The sequence below is a fragment of the Amblyomma americanum genome, chromosome 8, assembly GCF_052857255.1.
Source record: "Amblyomma americanum isolate KBUSLIRL-KWMA chromosome 8, ASM5285725v1, whole genome shotgun sequence".
Lineage (NCBI taxonomy): Eukaryota > Metazoa > Arthropoda > Arachnida > Ixodida > Ixodidae > Amblyomma > Amblyomma americanum.
The window spans coordinates 37,432,032-37,449,653 of record NC_135504.1 but is presented as its reverse complement, the minus strand read 5'-3'; the positions used below and the strand labels follow the sequence as shown (position 1 = coordinate 37,449,653).

Here is a 17,622-nt window from a genome sequence, read left to right as displayed (position 1 = left end):
CTCATCCCTCCTCTCTTCACGGTTCTTCGTGGCGTGGACACATCAAAATATCATGACTATCTCGTTCTTTCTTCCGCTGGCATACCCAGCCGTTACCGACGTCCCTGCTGATATGTCCAACAACTTGGCTGTACTAACGGCGTGCAGACTAGAGCGTGCGAAAAAGAGAAGGCGCGTGCTCGATTTAAGGCCGCTACGTGCACAGCATCCAGCTTATCTTGCTGCTTAAACTGCTCTCATGAGCAGATCTCCATTAATTAGATCATCACTGATGCCGCATACACGCCACACTTCATCCGTAAATTGCTTACCGTTCCCTCCTTGGCATCACGGCGGCAAAGTAGACGTCATGAAGTGCCTGTATTGCGGCTGTATGTGTCGTGCTGTGCAGGTGTATTGTGCAGCATGGCGGACATTACGTACGTCAAGATTATATCGCAAAATTGCAGTTGGTCGACATCGAAGGCGAACTCAGTTTTTGATTTTTTTTCTTCATTGCCAATGAAATCCGAAATATCGAAATATCTGAAAGCTCATTGAGTTTGCTTTCCCGCGTCGCACATTTATAAAATGGCGTCACTTGCATTTCTTATGCAACAAATACGCCCACTGTTTGCATAATTTTTGACGTAGACGTATACTTAAAGTGACTTCGGCGAGTGTACTATGCGCAGGGACGTTTTATAGATAATCGACTAGGGAAAGGCAACTCACCGAGCTTTGAAATTCATAATTTGATGTTCGACATATCGAATCCGACTGGCTCAAAGGAAAATGGAAAAACTGGCCGCACCTTCGATACTGACAGCATTTAATTTCGCGATATAATCTTGCCCCTTTAATTAAACAATAAAGATTGTTAATTTTAGTTAATTGTTTAAACATTGGGCTCTGTCACGTTCAGTGTCCGCCTTGCTGTACAGTACAATCCAGCTGCACAGAACGCACCAAATTATCTCTTAAAGTGTTTAATTAAAATAAATCTGTAAACGTTAAAAAAATCGCCCTGTATAGCATATGAGCTTGTGTGCGATGTAGCCTGCAAATTTATTTTACAAGTTTGCAGAGCAGGCGCTTTCCGTGTAGGTGTAGTGGTATAAACAAAAAATTTCCATAGAAAATTGACAAATACATTAGCGCCAATCATAAATTCCGAAAAATGTATCAATAAAAGCAACATAAGAATATGTAAAGTGAGAAAACAGCATTTTTTCTCATGTATGATTAGTTTTCATCTTAGCGCATATGTTCGCCAAAATTTTACGCAGTAAACCCGAAAATTCACTATTTTTATGCACAAAGTATGTACCTTATCATTTTGCTCACGACTACACACAGCATACATAACCGCGTAACGCCATCCTGGTAAGACTGGAAGAAAGGGAAGATAGCAGGGATAAAGTAGTACACGAAGATGACTGCGTCAGTGGACAGTGCAGGGGCTTCGGCGGGCAGTTGGTGGGAAAGCGATCTATTTGCTTCAGAGATGTTGTTCTTCATTTCACGCTCGACGGCGATGCCGTGTCCACGACGAGCTTCGCCAATCAAGAAAAGAACGCGCCACAGACAGAGCCGGTATACCGGAGCAGAAGAGTGCGAGCAAGTTACTTCCGTCACCGGTCCTCTCACCTCGCCGAACAAGCGGCCAACCCCACGAGCCCTGTGAAGGCACACGAATGCCTCACATTCTCGATTAAAACCTGCCTTTCACAACCCGAAATTGCAGGGGTGTCTACAGAATTTCAGTGTTGCACGTACTGCCTATTAAACATGGCATAATAAAGGGCGTGCTGAATGGCCTGACGTATTTCTTGGTTTTGGTTTGGGTTATCGGGGCTTAACGTCCCAAAGCGACTCAGGCTATGAGGGAGGCCATAGTGGAGGGCTCCTTAAATTTCGACCACCTGGAGTTCTTCAACGTGCGCTGACATCGCACAGCACACGGGCCTCTAGAATTTCGCCTCCATCGAAATTCGACCACCGCGGCCGGGATAGAACCCGCGTTTTCGAGTCAGCAGCCGAGCACCATAACCACTACGCAAGCCTACTACTTTGACTCTCCCTCCATCTCTCCCACGCTTCCTTCCTTTCCTTTCTCTCCTTCCATTTCCCCGTCCTCCTAGACCGGAATGGTCTCCTAATTAGAGACTAACGCAAAGACGGCTGTGCGATGTGGGTGCATGTAAAGGGTCCCAGGAGGTCGAATTTTTTCCAAGGCCCACCACTACTGCCCCTCTTTCATTATCTCGCACCTGTCGCGGCTAGGGCCTTTTCTCAACACCAAATTTATAAAATATGGAGTCTCTAAAGATGTACGTAGACAAATTTTGCAACGCTTACCGCTATTTAGTACTTGTGACACTTGCCGTGGATGAGTGCTGGGACAAACGACTCGAAGCCAGAATAGTAAATGGAGATTTGCTGCGCTTTTGATTTTACAGCTCACTGCGCTATAGCTGGAAATTTGTTTCCTGCACAACGGCAGCATGGAGTATTGACCGCTACACCGTTGTCACCAGCGCACACAACGCCAGAAACTTTTCTCTCGTATTTTTAGCGCGCAACTACAAGCCAAAGAGGAAATTTTTCCGCTATGGATGCCGGAGGCACACAAAAAATCCCATAAACGAGGCATTTCGGAATGTGCTCCTGAACCTAGGAGAAACTCCATACCGCCTAGTTTTGCACATGCGCATGCTGTGCGGTCTCTATTTTCCCGGTCCTACGAGGATTCAAATTGACTTCAGGAAAAGGCAAGGGCATCTCATTCTTCCAGGTAGTGAGAGAGTGGATTCCGGCACGCTGCAGGTGCCGCAATATACATTGCAACCTCCCCCCCCCCCCCTCCCCGTCGGCCCGTGTACATAAGTGACAGATAAATCCAGCCCTGTTCCTGTCCCATGTTTCCGATTCCGAAGTTCTGCGCCAGCGAACACGCGCTCTAATTCCTCCGTGTTCGCACCCTCTCCCCCGTAGTATTACTCGGCAGGAGGAGGTGTCCGTGCACCGGATTCGGGCAGGGGCGGCTCTGACACCATCTGTCCGTCATCGGTGGCGTGCCAAAGATCTTCCAGCACCTGACAGGTGCCCTCACTGTAGCGCTGCACCGGACATATGTGATGTGCGGCACTTGTTATGGACGTGCCCGGCGACGGCTGCTATCAGAAAATGGCTCCTCAGGGAGGTGGGCCTGCGGTGGAACCGCGAAAGTGACTACGTGAAGTGGACTATGGACAACCGTTTCATTAACAACCTCTGCGACTACCTCAGCGCAACGGTGCTTCACTCCTTCTTTTAACTTTCAATCCCGTGCATTCCTTCCCCCCCCCTTCCTTTTTCAACTTATGCCTCATGGCACACTTCTCGAATAAAAAAAAAATCCAGCCCTGCCTGCAGTTGCCTTCAGACTGTTGGTGCGCCTATTAAGAGCAACGTTTCGACTGTCATGCGTTTGCTCTGAAAGCAAGAATGCAAAGTTGAATTAGATGAAATTTAGTGCCGCGGGCATCCTCAATGAGTTCTGAAGCGAAAAGCTTCACTACGCGTCAACACAGCGCTTCGCGCGAGCCGGCGTATGTCGGAGCACGAGTGACGTCACGCACGGCGCAGGCGGCCGACTCCGTCGGCTTACCTTTCGCCGCTGCCGAGCGTGACGTCACGCGCGGCGCAGGTGGCCACTGCAGCGCGCTATGCGTCATCGTTTGACGTTCGCCGCAAGCGCGTGTTTATCGCGGAGGCCGACTATATAACCGCTTGCCAGAGAATAGGCGTGCGCATTCAACACGGAAGGAGAAGAGAGTGATACTACCGATACAGAACTGCTACCACGACAGTTGGCTGAAAAGGAGCGAAGAAATGAAAGGCTGAAAGCTCAACGAGCATCCGAGACATCCGAACAACGAGAAGAACGTCTCGCAAAACGACGCAGCAAAGCATAACCATAAGCTCAGCCATAAGCACCACCGAACCTTTTCGCTTCGAGATATCCAGGTTTAACCTTAGCTAAGCCCCAGCCAATTTTTTTTTCTGCCGCCGAGCCCCAAGGGATTCCGGCCGATAGTTAGGGGATTGAATGTGAGTTTAAGCTCACTTGATAACACCGAGCGTGTGCTTACGCACTCGTCTCCACCGGCCTCCCATATCTCAAACGCTTCTTTTATTTATCTTGCCTTGTACTTTGCACGAGCTAAAATTGTAAGAACGAACAGACGCGGACCGCGTCTATAAATGAGGAGCTGTAAGCGCTGTCAGTCAGCCCGAGCCGCCGTTTAAGCTTCCGAGAAGCGCGCCCGCTCGACTCCCGGGAGAACACCACTCGCCCAGCCACGGACCATCGAGGCAACGTGCGCCAGTCTGCGGATCGACCCCGTCGTGCTCCTCAGGTCGTCGGACTGTCGCAGTGGCCGGTCAACAAATTTTGTTTTGTTTGTCTCTCTCTGTGTTCGGGCACTTTAGGTGCAAAGACTTTGTTGAATTTTAATCTATCTCTATTGTTACTTTGCACTAGTTTCATTGTATTTGTAAATCACTTTGTATGCGCTCGTACGAGTGATTCCGAAATCCTCTGTATCGTCTCTCAGCTGTATTAACTTTGAACCTTTGGCTCCGACCCATTCTCTGGCTTGCGACAGGCGAAAGTTGGGAACCAAACGACCAACCCCTTGTCACCTGGTAGCTGGTCTCTGGATGTTTCCCACGCCGAGTCGAGGGCATCTCCTCTGTGACCGAGGCCGTTACCCCCACACGCTCTAAGGGTGTCTGGGAGCGCACGCAAAAGTGCGCGAAGTGGTGACACTGGTGTTTAGACATCTGCCTGATTGAACTATGTAACTCATACCGCATGACAAGGACAAGGTATGCGGCATGCGCGTGACTAGAACGGCATGACGCATGCCGTTCCAGTTGTCGTTTTTGTCAGTGTGTAGCGCGTTATTCACATCAAATGTACAACCAACTAGCCCACATTGCTGCCTTGCTTGCGAATTAGTTGTTTCTCTCCTTAAATTAACTTTTTAAATAAATGTGAGCACAATTCACTTTTACAGATCACTTAAATCAACGCCATATGTTGCACCGCGCGGTGGCGCAGTGCATGGTTCTATACCTGGGCCACCTGGCTAGCGGACCCCAACGAGTATCGACCTACAGTGAGCCACAGTGCGGCTTCCCATCGATATCCTGGGCGTATCAATTAAGACTGCCGATTAAAAGTGTTTCCTCTTCGAACAAGTTTGGAAGCCTCTGAAATGCGACCTATGCTAGCTATATACGTATATACACGGCTAGTCGGGCCATATATTTCACCAAGACTCTACTATTCAATTTTCGGCCTCATGCCAGCAACATCGAACGCAGCCGACATCTTCAAGTTTTGCTAAGAACGCTCATATTCTAAAGGCAAGCCAGAGCATTCCTACGTGGTCTTGCATGTTGTGCTGCATGCCACAAGCTCCTAAAAAAAATCTGTTCAACAATAAATTATAGTGCACACAACTGAAACACGGTTGGGACTACTTTGTTTCCAACGCCATTTTGGCTCTACTGCTTGGCATCTATACATATTGTGAAAAAATACACGAGTTTTGCATTTGTCTGTTTTCGAGCGCTAGCCCGCAAAAATATTGCCATAAAAACATGCGCCACAAAATGTCTTCTATGTTTGCGTCTTCCTACGATTCAAATGTCACAGAGCAGGAAAGATGGCCTACGGAGAATGAAGAAATTTATATAGAAGAAAAAATTACTTACGCTCATTACATGCTTCAAAAAGTCCCCGCGTCAAGTACATCGAAAGTCTAAATTCTTGCATGACCATCTGGTACGAGCGGTTATATCGTGAAGAGACCAGCGACCATTCAGGCAGCGCACAAATATTGGGGAAAACATTGTGAGAAATATAAAGTGTGAAATATCGGAACATGCCAACTTTAGAAAGGAAAAGTTGTTGGGAAAAAAATTTATCAGCCTGACTTCTCGCCGTTTTAAAAACTTTCAAAATATTGATTCGTGGTTTAAAACAAGTAACACATATCCTCTGTGTGGGCTGGCTTAAAGATGTTGATCACCTATATGCACAAAGCTCTGAGAAAAATGTAGCACTTCGACGACTGAACCAGCCATGTCAAGTTCAGACTTGCCTATGTAAGAAGCCAAGATCGCCAAAGGTTTTGTTGTGTTTCCTCCTCAGCTAACTTCTTTTCATGTTCAGAAATGCAGCCCCTGAAGGTTTCTAATGAGCGCAATGGCAGTGTTAATAAACCACCAAAAAGTTCATGCACGGAACAAAAGCCTGCTGATGCCTAAAAAAAGACGGGGTTCTATATGCTTTCGGCGCAACAAGAGATTCCCATTTTAGGAAGACATGTCCTCGCCCATACTTCATTTCGCCCGCTCGATGCAGACGCGGTGTTCACTGGTAATATGCGCAGTAGAAATCCGCCTAACCAGGAGCATCACATAAGTCACGAGATCTATTGCGAAAAGTCAGCTGTTGCTATACGAATGAACCACCGAAAAAATACACAACCCCTCCCCCCTTCCCGTTCACACCGACACGAGCCTACAAGCACTGCGAGAAAACATAGCAGTTTCTCACTTCCAAACACATCTCCCAGGGACGTCCCATTCAAGCCCCAACCCTACATCCTAACAGGGTATCTATGGAGTGTGCCATTTGGCCCCTTTCTGGGATCGTGCTCCAGCCTCCGAAGGAGGATCTCCGTGGGATGTCCCGTTGACTTCCCTTGGGGATCATGCTCAATACGTCCCGGGACGGCTGTTTTGGGGATTATACATGCATCGTGTCGCACGAAAACGCAGTACTATATGGCAGTTTAGCAAGTAAAAAAAAAACAGCGCAGCTCTGCCAACTCTATGGTATAGGTAGCGGCAATATCAAACAAACCATGTTAAGGGTTGAAATGCGGGCTAGTTGGTTCATAGTAACTTGAAAAAGAACCAGTCACAAAAGACAGGGGACAAGAGAAGTCGTTGTGGCGTGAACACTCCTTCCCTTGTCCCCTGTCTCTTGTGACTGGATTTTTTTTTCAAACCATGTGAGCACTGAACCGATACTCCACATGTGTGCGAGGTAAGCACAGTTTTTTTTTGTGCGAAAGCACTTCCAGCCACACTCCCCGGGTTTCAGCAATGTCTGTGTGAAGCCTCCGAGTAGCAAGTGCAACTAGTCAGCGGACACCTCAATCGCGCTGTGAGTGGGCGTTGGCATTTACCTACAATCAGAGGCAGTTATGCACCTTTCCTTGGTGGTATATTACCCGGTATGTATAGTGCCAGGCGCGCTTAGCACAGTCGGCCGCTCTTTTGTCCCACCCTTCATCCTCCTGGGCAGTAGGTTCCAGGGACGTCGTCTTTGAAGTGGGCCGGCAGCGGCGTCGGCGAGGCCACCGCAAATGGGCCAGTAGCAGCTGCGGAGCAGCGCGCAGTATTCTGCTCGCCGAGGCCGCCCTTTCCCCCCGAATGCGCCCTTCTGGAGCAGCAGGGAGTGCCCCTAAAACGGAGACTCGAAAACATGCGAGCCTCCCGCTGGGGGAGGACGGGGGGCAGTCTCGAAACGCAGACAAGACACAGCAGCCTCGTCGATGCCACGACTGCAGCTAATCCATGAAAGTCTGTGTTACTACGACGTCTATCGCCTCCCCGCTGATTTTTGAGGAAAGGTGCATAACTGACTCCCTGGGTCAGTGGACACCTCAATCGCGCTTTGAGGTATATGTGGCGGCGGTGTCCACCTGCAAAAAACCGTTCTTTCGCACAATATTTCGTGCTTGGCACTGCTAAACTGCAAGCCATTTTTAATGCGAAAGCATTACTATAGTCCCATTACGAGAAAAGCAGGAGGCGTGTTAGTGTTTGTACTCGGAGATGGTACAGAAAATCTCAGCGATGGCAAAATAGGGTGACGCCAAAAAGCGGCAGCAGGACGCACACAGCAAGCCGGGCACTGTCGTTTCAGGCAATCCTGTACATGTTCATTCGTGTATATATAGGCCCTCCCACTGGCCAACCTCAACGTGGCGCCAGTTATCCAGACTACATTCTTACTAAACTTGTGAGCAACCGTTTGTCGCACAGCGTTCCGGGTGGTGTTATATGATTTCTCGTCGCATATAGCTTATATGTGCTAGTCAAGTTGGAGGATAGTTTGCGACAGGGATTCGAACCGACGACATACGCACCTTCAAATGTGTGCCTTCCCAGACTCTCCTAATCTTTCCATATAGCGCAGTTGAGGTGTCCCCCGAGATCTGAGGCTGGTCTGCACATTTCCTTTCTTCAAAAACCAATTTTCGTGTTAAAATTGTGACGCAACCGTTCGTCGTACACCGTTTCGGGTGGCGTCACACGATTTTTCGATGCATATAGCATAGTCTCTCAGTCAGGTTGGAGGCTAGCCCGCGACAGGTATTCGAACCGAGTGTTTCACTCGGAACTCTGTGGATTCAGCGCTCGGAGGCGCGTCTCCGTTTCATTTCTCAGTGCGCAACCTATGTCAAGGCCGAACCCTCACGATGACACACTAATGCTTTCGCCTTCACAGCACGTAAGCAGTCATAAGTGCCATATGAATGGTTTTCATCTACTTCTGCCGCTTTTTTTCTTCATCTTGCCTTTCCCCCTGAGCGCGCAAAAATTTGTCACACAAAGCACACTTGAGGTCACGATGCACAAAACGCTGACAAAGCAAGGGCAACAGCAGCGAGACGTTGCTGTGACACATTTCAGTGCTCTGCGATGATTTCGTGTTTTGGTTTGTATTCACAGCCAGCGTCAATCATTGTTGACTTGCTCAGATTAGAGTCTTGTCCCTATCCACGTTTCTATGAGCTTCGAAAAGAATGCAGGTGCCAGTGTAATAAAAGAAACCTATCGGTCATCATAATTACGTGAAGTTACCATAAGGGACCATGGTGCAGCTGGCGTCTTCACACCCAAGGGGTATCTCTGTTTGCATACCTTGCCCTTAGGTGCAATCAGACAACACCGCACATCAGACGTAGTTGGCATTTAGCATCAGGGGCCGTATTACGTAACTGTCACAAATTCTGTCAAAAGTTATTGACAGTGACGTCAAAATGACGAAACGATGAGACGTCACCGCTTGACGCAATGCGGAATCAGCCAATTACAGCAGGGCGGCGCCCCGAGAACATTTATTTGCACGGCGAGGGGCCATCTGCTAAATTTTTGTAAAAAGACATACGCAGCAATCAAAATAACAAATATTTTATTTTACCAGAGCATTGCGTTTAAAGTTCGACAATATGAAGCAAAAAAAGACCGTTCGAATATGTACTTTTAAATTTGCTGGTGGGAAACTTTTGCTGCCGCGGGGATGCGCTGACGGCGGTAAAACATCAAGCAGCTTTGCACGAAAGCAGCCGATTCCACGCCGTGTTATTGTTACACGGCGTCTGAAAACAAGCTACTGTGCGGTTGACCTAAGTGCGCAGAAAAATGTGAATGAATGCAGTGAAGGCTACGTGCCTGCCCAGCGAACTTGCAAGGAACACACGGAACGAAATTGACGAAGACAAAGCTTGTTGAAGTCTGTGTTGTTCGGCTCTTTCGATCGATGACAAAAATGCCAAAAGGTGAGGTGTTGCAGTATGTGACGACTGGTTGTTTCTTTCCCCTTGGGAAACAAAAGACGACCACGAAGTGCCATTTGCTGGGAAAAATAAAGTGCTTTGCCAGAATATAGCGTTGTGCGTTTTTATCGTGAACACTTTAAAAAATTTCCCCGTCTCAACCGCTGACTCATTTGCCGTGAAACTGCACACAGAGCTTGCGTATTGTGGTAACTTTTGTATCGTAGCAAGTTTGACAACGGTACTTACTTATTTGAGCCATGCATGATGCGAAAACATAATCGTCTACGTAGAGATCGGCAACCAATTTTTTTAATTGGTTTTTTTGGGGAGGAAGGAAATGGCGCAGTGAGTGAATCAACTCCAACAGAAAAGGCTTCTTCCCTGCCCCAGGTCCTCCCCTCTAGAGGAGAGGCACCCTAAGGCAGGTGGGAATCCGCTTCAGATGCTGGCCGAAATCCCTTGGATCTCGGCGGCCTCTTCAGCCAGTCGAACAGCTAGCAGCTGGTGCTCCAGGGTTGGGCTTTCCAGCAAGGCCTCCCAGGCTTCCCTACTATTAATTTTGTTTGCCCTGCCTGGGGAATGCAAACACTACCATATTATGTGGTTCAGGGTACCCCTCTCCCCGCAAACCCTGCAGATCTCATCTTCAAAATCTGGGAATATATATTTATTCAAGACCGGATTTGGATAAGTATCTGCTTGCAGACACCTCCAAGCCGTCATCTGTTTTCCGTCTAGAGTCTTGTCTGGAGGGGGGCGTTTCACACGCTGCCTTCTATAATATTTCGTCACATCATAATACGACAGCAGACGCCCTTCTCTGTTGTAGCCCTCTTCGGCTTCCTCATTCCGACCTGCTCGGCAGTAGAGATCTTGAGCCAGGTTGTGAGCAGCCTCGTTGCCACTTGGATTCGTGCGCCGGGGTCCAAATTAGATTGATTGTCCTATCCAATTCTCTGTCTTAGAATTTTGAGTGCCATGGGAGATATCCTCCCGCTACCAAAATTCTTAATTGCAGTTTTACTGTCGCTCAACACATACGTGGCCTTTGTGCCGACGCAAGCAAGAGCTATTGAAACCTCCTCTGCCACATCAATATCATCACTCTTAACCGATAGTGCCGAGATCGGGCCCCCTCCCCCGTCCACGACTACCGCTAAGGTGCCTTCTCCTCTTTTTCCGCCCGCCGCATCCACAAATGCGACCTGCTCCCTCGGCTTCTTTGAATATATGCGTTCCAGCGCCTCCGCCCTTTTCTGCCTTCTCTCTTTATTATATTCTGGGTGCATGTTTCTCGGCAAAGGGGGAACTCTAAGGCACTCTCACGCCTTCCATCCTATGGTGGCCTGGCTGCCCCTCCCCCCTCTCCGGATTCAGCCCCGCTTTTTCCAAAATTGCCCTCCCCACCCTTGTGGTGCTGAGCCTTTCTAACTGCGAGACATTTCCCGCTTCAATCAGTTCCACCAAAGTATTATGCATTCCCATAGCCAACAATCTCTCCGTGGACGCCGTCATAGGCAGCCCCAGAGCCCTCTTGATACACTTTCTCATAAGCGCATCAATTTTCCCCCTTTCTGCCGCCTTTAAGTTCAAGGCGTCGCATAGCTCACCCTACTTGTAATAAAGGCCTGAACCAATTTGATCAAATTTTTCTAAGACCCCCTTTCTTACTTGAGATTCTCGTAAGGAGACCCAAAGTCTGCATGGCGTAGCCTTCCAACTTTTTGATTGTAACAGTATTCTGGCCATTCGCCTGCAGGTGTAAGCCCAGGATCCTAATCGTCTCCACCTCCGGAACCTGCACCCCACCTACCAGAATTTGAATTTTTGAAGGCGGCTTATTTCTAAGTGCCCTGTCCTTGTATAGGAATAATTCACTTTTCCGGAGAGCACTCCAGCCCCCTTTCAGCCGCGTATGTTACAATACAGTCGGCTGCCGCCTGGAGAGTTTGTTCAATCTCTCCATCACTGCCCTTATCTATCCACGAATTAATGTCACCTGCATACAAGCTGAATTTAAGATTCGGGTTATCAAGCGCCTTTAGCTGCCCTGGCAACTTCCTCAAGGCCATATTAAACAGTAGCGGCGACAGAACCGCCCCTTCGGTTTCCCCCTACTTCCTAGCTGGATCATCTCCGAAGTGTTCTCCTGAAACACTACCTCGGCTCTCCTTTCTCGCAAGAAATCTCTGATGTAGTTGTAGGTTCTCACACCTACTCCTACCTCATTCAGCCCCTCTAGGACCGCCGAGTGTTTAACATTATCGAAGGCCTTCTTTAGATCCAGCCCTAAAATCACCTTTGCATCCTTTGTCTTAGAATCCACAATGTCATGCTTCAGGAGCAGCATAACATCCTGCGTGCTAAGATGCGGCCTAAAACCGAACATTTCGACCGGCCATAGCCCCTTCCTCTCCATAAACCTAGACAGCCTAGTCTGCACTACATGTTCCATCAATTTTCCGATGCACAAGATCAAGTATCTGTCATATATCGTTGGACACCTGAACCGCGCCGTAAGGGAAGGGATAGAGGGACTGAAAGAAGAAAGGAAGAGGTGCCGTAGTGGAGGGCTCCAGTATAATTTCGACCACCTGGGGATCTTTAACGTGCACTGAGATCGCACAGCACACGGGCGCCTTAGCGTTTTTCCTCCTTAAAAACGCAGCCGCCGCGGTCGGGTTCGAACCCGGGAACTCCGGATCAGTAGTCGAGCGCCCTAACCACTGAGCCACCGCGGCGGGTCAACCAAAACCCGCAGACGACGCTTTTTCACTGAAAGGCGGCAGTGACGCCATCTGTTTTCGGCAGCGGAAAGCGTCACGACGAGACCGTTGAGGAGAGCCTCGAGACTGTCACAAAAACTGTCAATTAGCGCCTGCATAATTAGGTGTGCAACGTCACCACTTCTGCCACATCCGTGACGTAACCTGCTGCGACCCATGACGCAAAAAGCAAAATGGCTGCCGACCACGACAGACCAATAGGAGCGAGTCGAACTGACACCTTTTTGACAAGTTTTTGACAACATCCGACCCCAGCATTTCATTGCTGCAGCTGGCAAGCTTTTTTTTCAGCGAAAAGCTGTTTAGGGAGATCACCGCGATGGCCTTCAAAGTTGAGGCCCGTCACACACGCATCCGGCGCTGCCCTTCCGCGCGTACTAGGGTGCCTCAATGCCAGCGGCGCTGGCACGAGTGTTCCTGCATATACAGGAACACTAGCTGGCACTGGCCTCAATGCCAGCGGCGCTGGCACGAGTGTTCCTGCATATACAGGAACACTAGCTGGCACTGGCCAATATTGAGGCACCCTAGCGCGTACTGCACACGCCGAACAGCCATATGTGCGAAAGAGAGGGGATAGACGTTGTAGTAACAGACTTTCATGGATTAACTGCAGTCGTGGCATCGACGAGGGCGGTGTCTTATGTCTGCGTTTCGACAGTACCTCCCGTCCTCCCCAAGCGGGAGGCTCGCATGTTTTCGAGTCTTCGTAAGGCACCTTACAGTTCACTTTGACTCCAAACAGCACGATTGACCTATCAAAGCCGCTCTTCGTTGGTGTACTAAAAGGGGTGTTTTAGAACCTCATTTACGCCGCGACGTCACCTTTATGCCGCGACGTCACGAAGATGCGGTGGTGCTGATGTCAGTAGCGACTTTCAGATGGTAGGCAAAACGGTTTCCGTCCACCTGTGCCTACCACAACTACCGGCGAGATTGCGCGGCTGCAGAGGCAGCATGTATTGACCAGCTGCTCACTGTGAGATTCGCACAGTAAGGCAGAAGTGGCAATTAAATGAGCCTGGTAAGTTTCTCGCAGATAAATACCACAGTAGGCAATGGACCACGGCAGCAAACAACGAAGTCTTGGTCTTGACCACCACTGACACTCAGTGGATGCTGAAAAGGATTCATAGCAGAGATGAAGTTACGCTCATACATCAGCATAACTCGCTTAAAACTGCGCAAAAAAGAAAAGGCAGGTTTAGTTGCGTAATTATCACCCGCAGCCGTCTTGCTGTCCAGGGGGCGCCAGCCGGCTCTCTCGTGGCCAAGGAATGCGTTCTTTTGTTGGCGATATATTTTAAAGTGTGTAGAAGTTATACGAACATATAAAGGCACCTTCATGGCATTTAATCTTTACTTGAGACTATTGTTAATATGATTTACATAATTTGTTTGTACGTGTCACTTTTGCATGGATCGCTGGTATAATAAGAACAGCGTACTTTAACGTGTGCGAAAAGCCATGCAAGCCCGCTTAGCTTGACATGTGGCACTTGACACCTTGGAACAAATTATGACATGTTATGCAATGAAAAATGCATGATGTTGTTTCATGAAAAGGTGCATGATTGCGAAGCTTCTTTGCAAGGATACAGCCGCGAGTGGATATTGTCAGAGTTGCAGCGTGCTTTTGTTTTTGCTTTTCCATAGCATGACAGTGATGGACACCGGATACCATAAAGCATGTGGAAACAAATGTGAGCAAGCCTAGCTATGGCACCTAGTTTGCAGGCGGTAGTATACCTTTAGCCCAAGGCTGCTGCGTCTAACACCTGTGTTGCTAGGCAACCAATTCGTTAAAGGAGTAAACTAATGAAAACTTTCGGTTGAAACACTGTAGTGAGATACTGGGGATTAAGTTAATAAAGAGCAGCGTTATAGTTGACAGCGCACTGCACGGCAGGTGTGTCAGCAGACGGCGAACACGCGCTTGCTTGCCCGAGACAGCAGCGCTCCTCCTCACTACTGTCCCAAAATAAGATCATGCCAGCTAGTACAAAGTGCCACAGACGGGTGATTTTATTCAATGTCTAGAACAGAAATCAATGGCAGCAACGCTTTCTGTTCACCACCAGCCACTTATGCAATGCAATTCTGAGCTATTTCCCGGAATACGCCGTATGTGGCTAATGCAAGCCCGTGGACACCGAGCGAAATTGCCAAGCTCAATGCATCAACCACTCTTGTGATTCTAATAAACTGAGAACAAATCTACAAGCTTTAAAAATTAGTGCTCATGACTCCCCGGCGCCGCCACTCCCTGGCCTCTTGCCTACCGCGAGCCCGCTGGCGACTGCAGGGCCACTTCGTTTGCAAACATGCAGGGAATAGCGGATAGCGGGCGCCAGTGAACATGCACAGAACAGTAACTCGAGCGGCGTTATTACTAAGCGCATGCACACTGCCACCCCACAATTCCCCTAACCAATAGGGTTCCCCTGTTCTAAAACTCTCCAAAGACCCTGTCTTTATGCACTGAATTAGGGATCACAGTCATTCGTTGCCCCTTTCCAAATTCCTTCCGTGGCAGGGAGGCCCAGCCAGCTCTTGAAATCGTGGCCATTATGCAGGCATCCGTTGCTCCCCCCACTACAGGCCACTGCAAGATTGGGTGATACCTTATGCCAGGATGGCACACTCTAGAGGAGCCGGTGCTTCGCCTCTGTTGCTGGCCGCTGCTTCGGTGCCAGCTCGCCGGCAACTCCCCACCATTTCGTGCATAGTTCTGCGGCATAGCGCCGCACTGTCCGAATCCTCACACGCACACCTACACGATGCTCCTTCCCGTAGCTGTTGCTTGGCCTTTGCTCTTCGTAATCTTCCAAATGTCGATCTGCCGGCCCCAACACCACTGTGCGTTGTCTTGCAGTGTCTTTTGTCCATATACGCAGGAGTGATCGATGGACGGGCACAACAAACAACCTGCTACAAGACCTCAGAGTCATGACAGGCTCGATATGGTTGGCAAGGCGTGACGGCACTTACATAACAGCGCAACAGCTGCAAGCAGCACCTTCGCCTTGGCAGACACGGGACTGTCAAACCAACCGCAGTCCGCGGTCAAGATTCAGCGTGCTCGTTCGAGTGAAAGAAAGTGTCACCAACAGTTTAACACAGTCGTACATGAAGCAGAAGGAGACGCCAACTGACTTTATCATAAAACATAGCACCGGCGTCCGCCCAGGGCTGCTTGCAAACGCAAGAGGTAGGCTTCTGATCCAGCCATGCCCAATCATGCTATCACCACCGCAGGAACAGGTTTTCGCTGAGTTTTTCATGTTAAGCAATTTTTTTTCTTGCTAAGTAGAGTACACACGCATCCGTACAAAAAAAAGAAAAGTAAGCGCTTTAATTTCTGAGAGTAGTATGATTTCTTCAGTGGTGGCAGCATTAGGCGATAAGAATGCACCCTCTACTTTTTCCCTGAAAGAAGACCAAAACAAGAAATCAGAAATCAGAGCAACTTTCACCTCCGCAAGTGTGGCATGCAACCACCGGCTGATAACAAAGCTATGTGTGTTGGTTGCCGGAAGCACGTGCTGGGGACTTTTGTCCCCAATAGTGCATAACATGTTTGTGACACTGAAGTGATCTCTGCAAGCACTGAAAACACTACTACCGTTAGCTTATCTAGCCAGATAAGTGAATGGTTGTTTTACCAGAGTGCAAAGAACATCCATGCACAAGACTGCATCACTCACATAGCCAGGCATCACCATCAATGAGGCAAAGCACAAGATCTAAGTATCAAGACAGTGTAGCAATGCAAAAATAGAGGCCTGAAACCATGACCGTTTGCAGTGCATTTGCTCACTGTGTTGTGACAAGGCACTGATGACAATATGCAGCAAAAAAGGTTACACAGCAGTGCTTTCCAGACAACTAATCATGCAAGACTGCCTGCAGTAAGTGTCGCAAAAGAAGTCCCACCCATGAGATGAAAGGCCAAGTACAGTAAAAACCTCGTTAATTCGAGTTTGTCTGGCTTTTTTAATTAACCAAGCACAGCAAGAAAATGGGACTCAAGCAAAAAATTTCACTACAGGAATGCGTTACCTTTCTTGGACGAAAACTGTGATCACCATATACTGCAGTGCAAATGTTCTCTCCAAGTATACTGATGCATATCCCCCCCTCCTCGTCCCCCTTCTTCCTGCCACCGCACTTTGTTTTGTAGTTGCCCGCGGGATGGAATTGGAATCACTGCACAACTTAAAGCAATAGAGGTGAAACAGTGCCATTACAAGGTGCGAAGCCAATATAGATCAAAAGCAAAACTGCGCTCGAGCCTGCCTTCCACATTCGCATGCGGTCCGAGTGATTTGCGGTAAACGGAACTGCAAACAGTCCTGTAGTTTCGGATTGCGGCGTGACACAGCCTCAGGGAATACAGTTTGTTGCACTTGCGCTGCCTATTGCTTCTTCAAGGAATAGACAGCCAGCGCAAATGAGGTGGGTAAACAGAGCGCAATTACAATTTTCTTTAGCAGAACCAATTTGCATATAAATCAACGACCTTTTTTTTTTATGAATGGGTCCCTCCAGAAACAAGCACACCAGCACGGGCTACGTACTCGAGATGCCTGTAATCCAGAAGCCAGTAAGCTAACCCTCTAAGCACGGCACACAACTCAAAGGAACGACACAGGCTGGCGGTGCATGCGGTCAAACCGCCGCAGGCACAGACCATGATTGGTCGCACCACAGGACCACTGCTAGGGGAGGGAGGGTGCTTCGACACCAGCGCCTCCGCTAGACACTGCCTTGACACCGGCACCACTGCCTTTAGTCCAGCTGTGCCTTGAAGAAACACCAAGAGCATATTGCTTCGAAACCGGTACCCATGGCTGCGTTGCCATAAAGTATGTCATCTCTTCTGCAGGTGTGTTCTGGTGGTCCACAAGCTGTTACTTAGACTGGTTTTTTGTGCTGGGAGTAGTGGGGCCTGGGAAACTTCACATATCAAGCATCAGCATTATTCTGCAGCTCCGTCTCGCGGCTCTGAGAGTTCATCGCTTCAGCAGTTGGCGGCGAAAATGGGATGACACATTTCCACATTGCACCCCACATCTTCAAATTAACTGGGCTGTTGCAGGTCAGTCAAATTTACATTACAAATTACGAGACCACAGACATTCCTTCGTATTCAAATTTGAATTTCAAGTTAGCAGAGTTCAAATTATTGAGGTTTTACTATATAAAATATTGCAATGGTT

At 48.7% G+C, this 17,622-nt stretch overlaps 2 protein-coding genes across 4 annotated transcripts in view; one reads left to right on the top strand and one right to left on the bottom strand.

The window, feature by feature from the left end:
* LOC144101385 (ribosomal L1 domain-containing protein 1-like) overlaps positions 1 to 17,622 on the top strand; it is a 486,157-nt gene that overhangs the window by 379,682 nt on the left and 88,853 nt on the right. The window contains exon 1 of one of the 2 annotated variants that reach the window (XM_077634519.1): positions 10,138 to 10,141. The exons of the other annotated variant lie outside the window; for it this stretch is intronic. The gene's annotated coding sequence lies outside the window, so the exon portion shown is untranslated. Of the gene's footprint in view, positions 1 to 10,137; positions 10,142 to 17,622 lie in introns of those variants that run through there. 2 annotated transcript variants of the gene reach the window in all.
* LOC144101381 (tether containing UBX domain for GLUT4) overlaps positions 15,734 to 17,622 on the bottom strand; it is a 66,786-nt gene continuing 64,897 nt past the window's right edge. For both annotated transcript variants that reach the window (XM_077634514.1, XM_077634515.1), the window contains one exon: positions 15,734 to 15,829. In XM_077634514.1, coding sequence (XP_077490640.1) covers positions 15,819 to 15,829 — 11 coding nt within the window. In that variant the 3' untranslated portion in view covers positions 15,734 to 15,818. The remainder of the gene's footprint in view (positions 15,830 to 17,622) is intronic.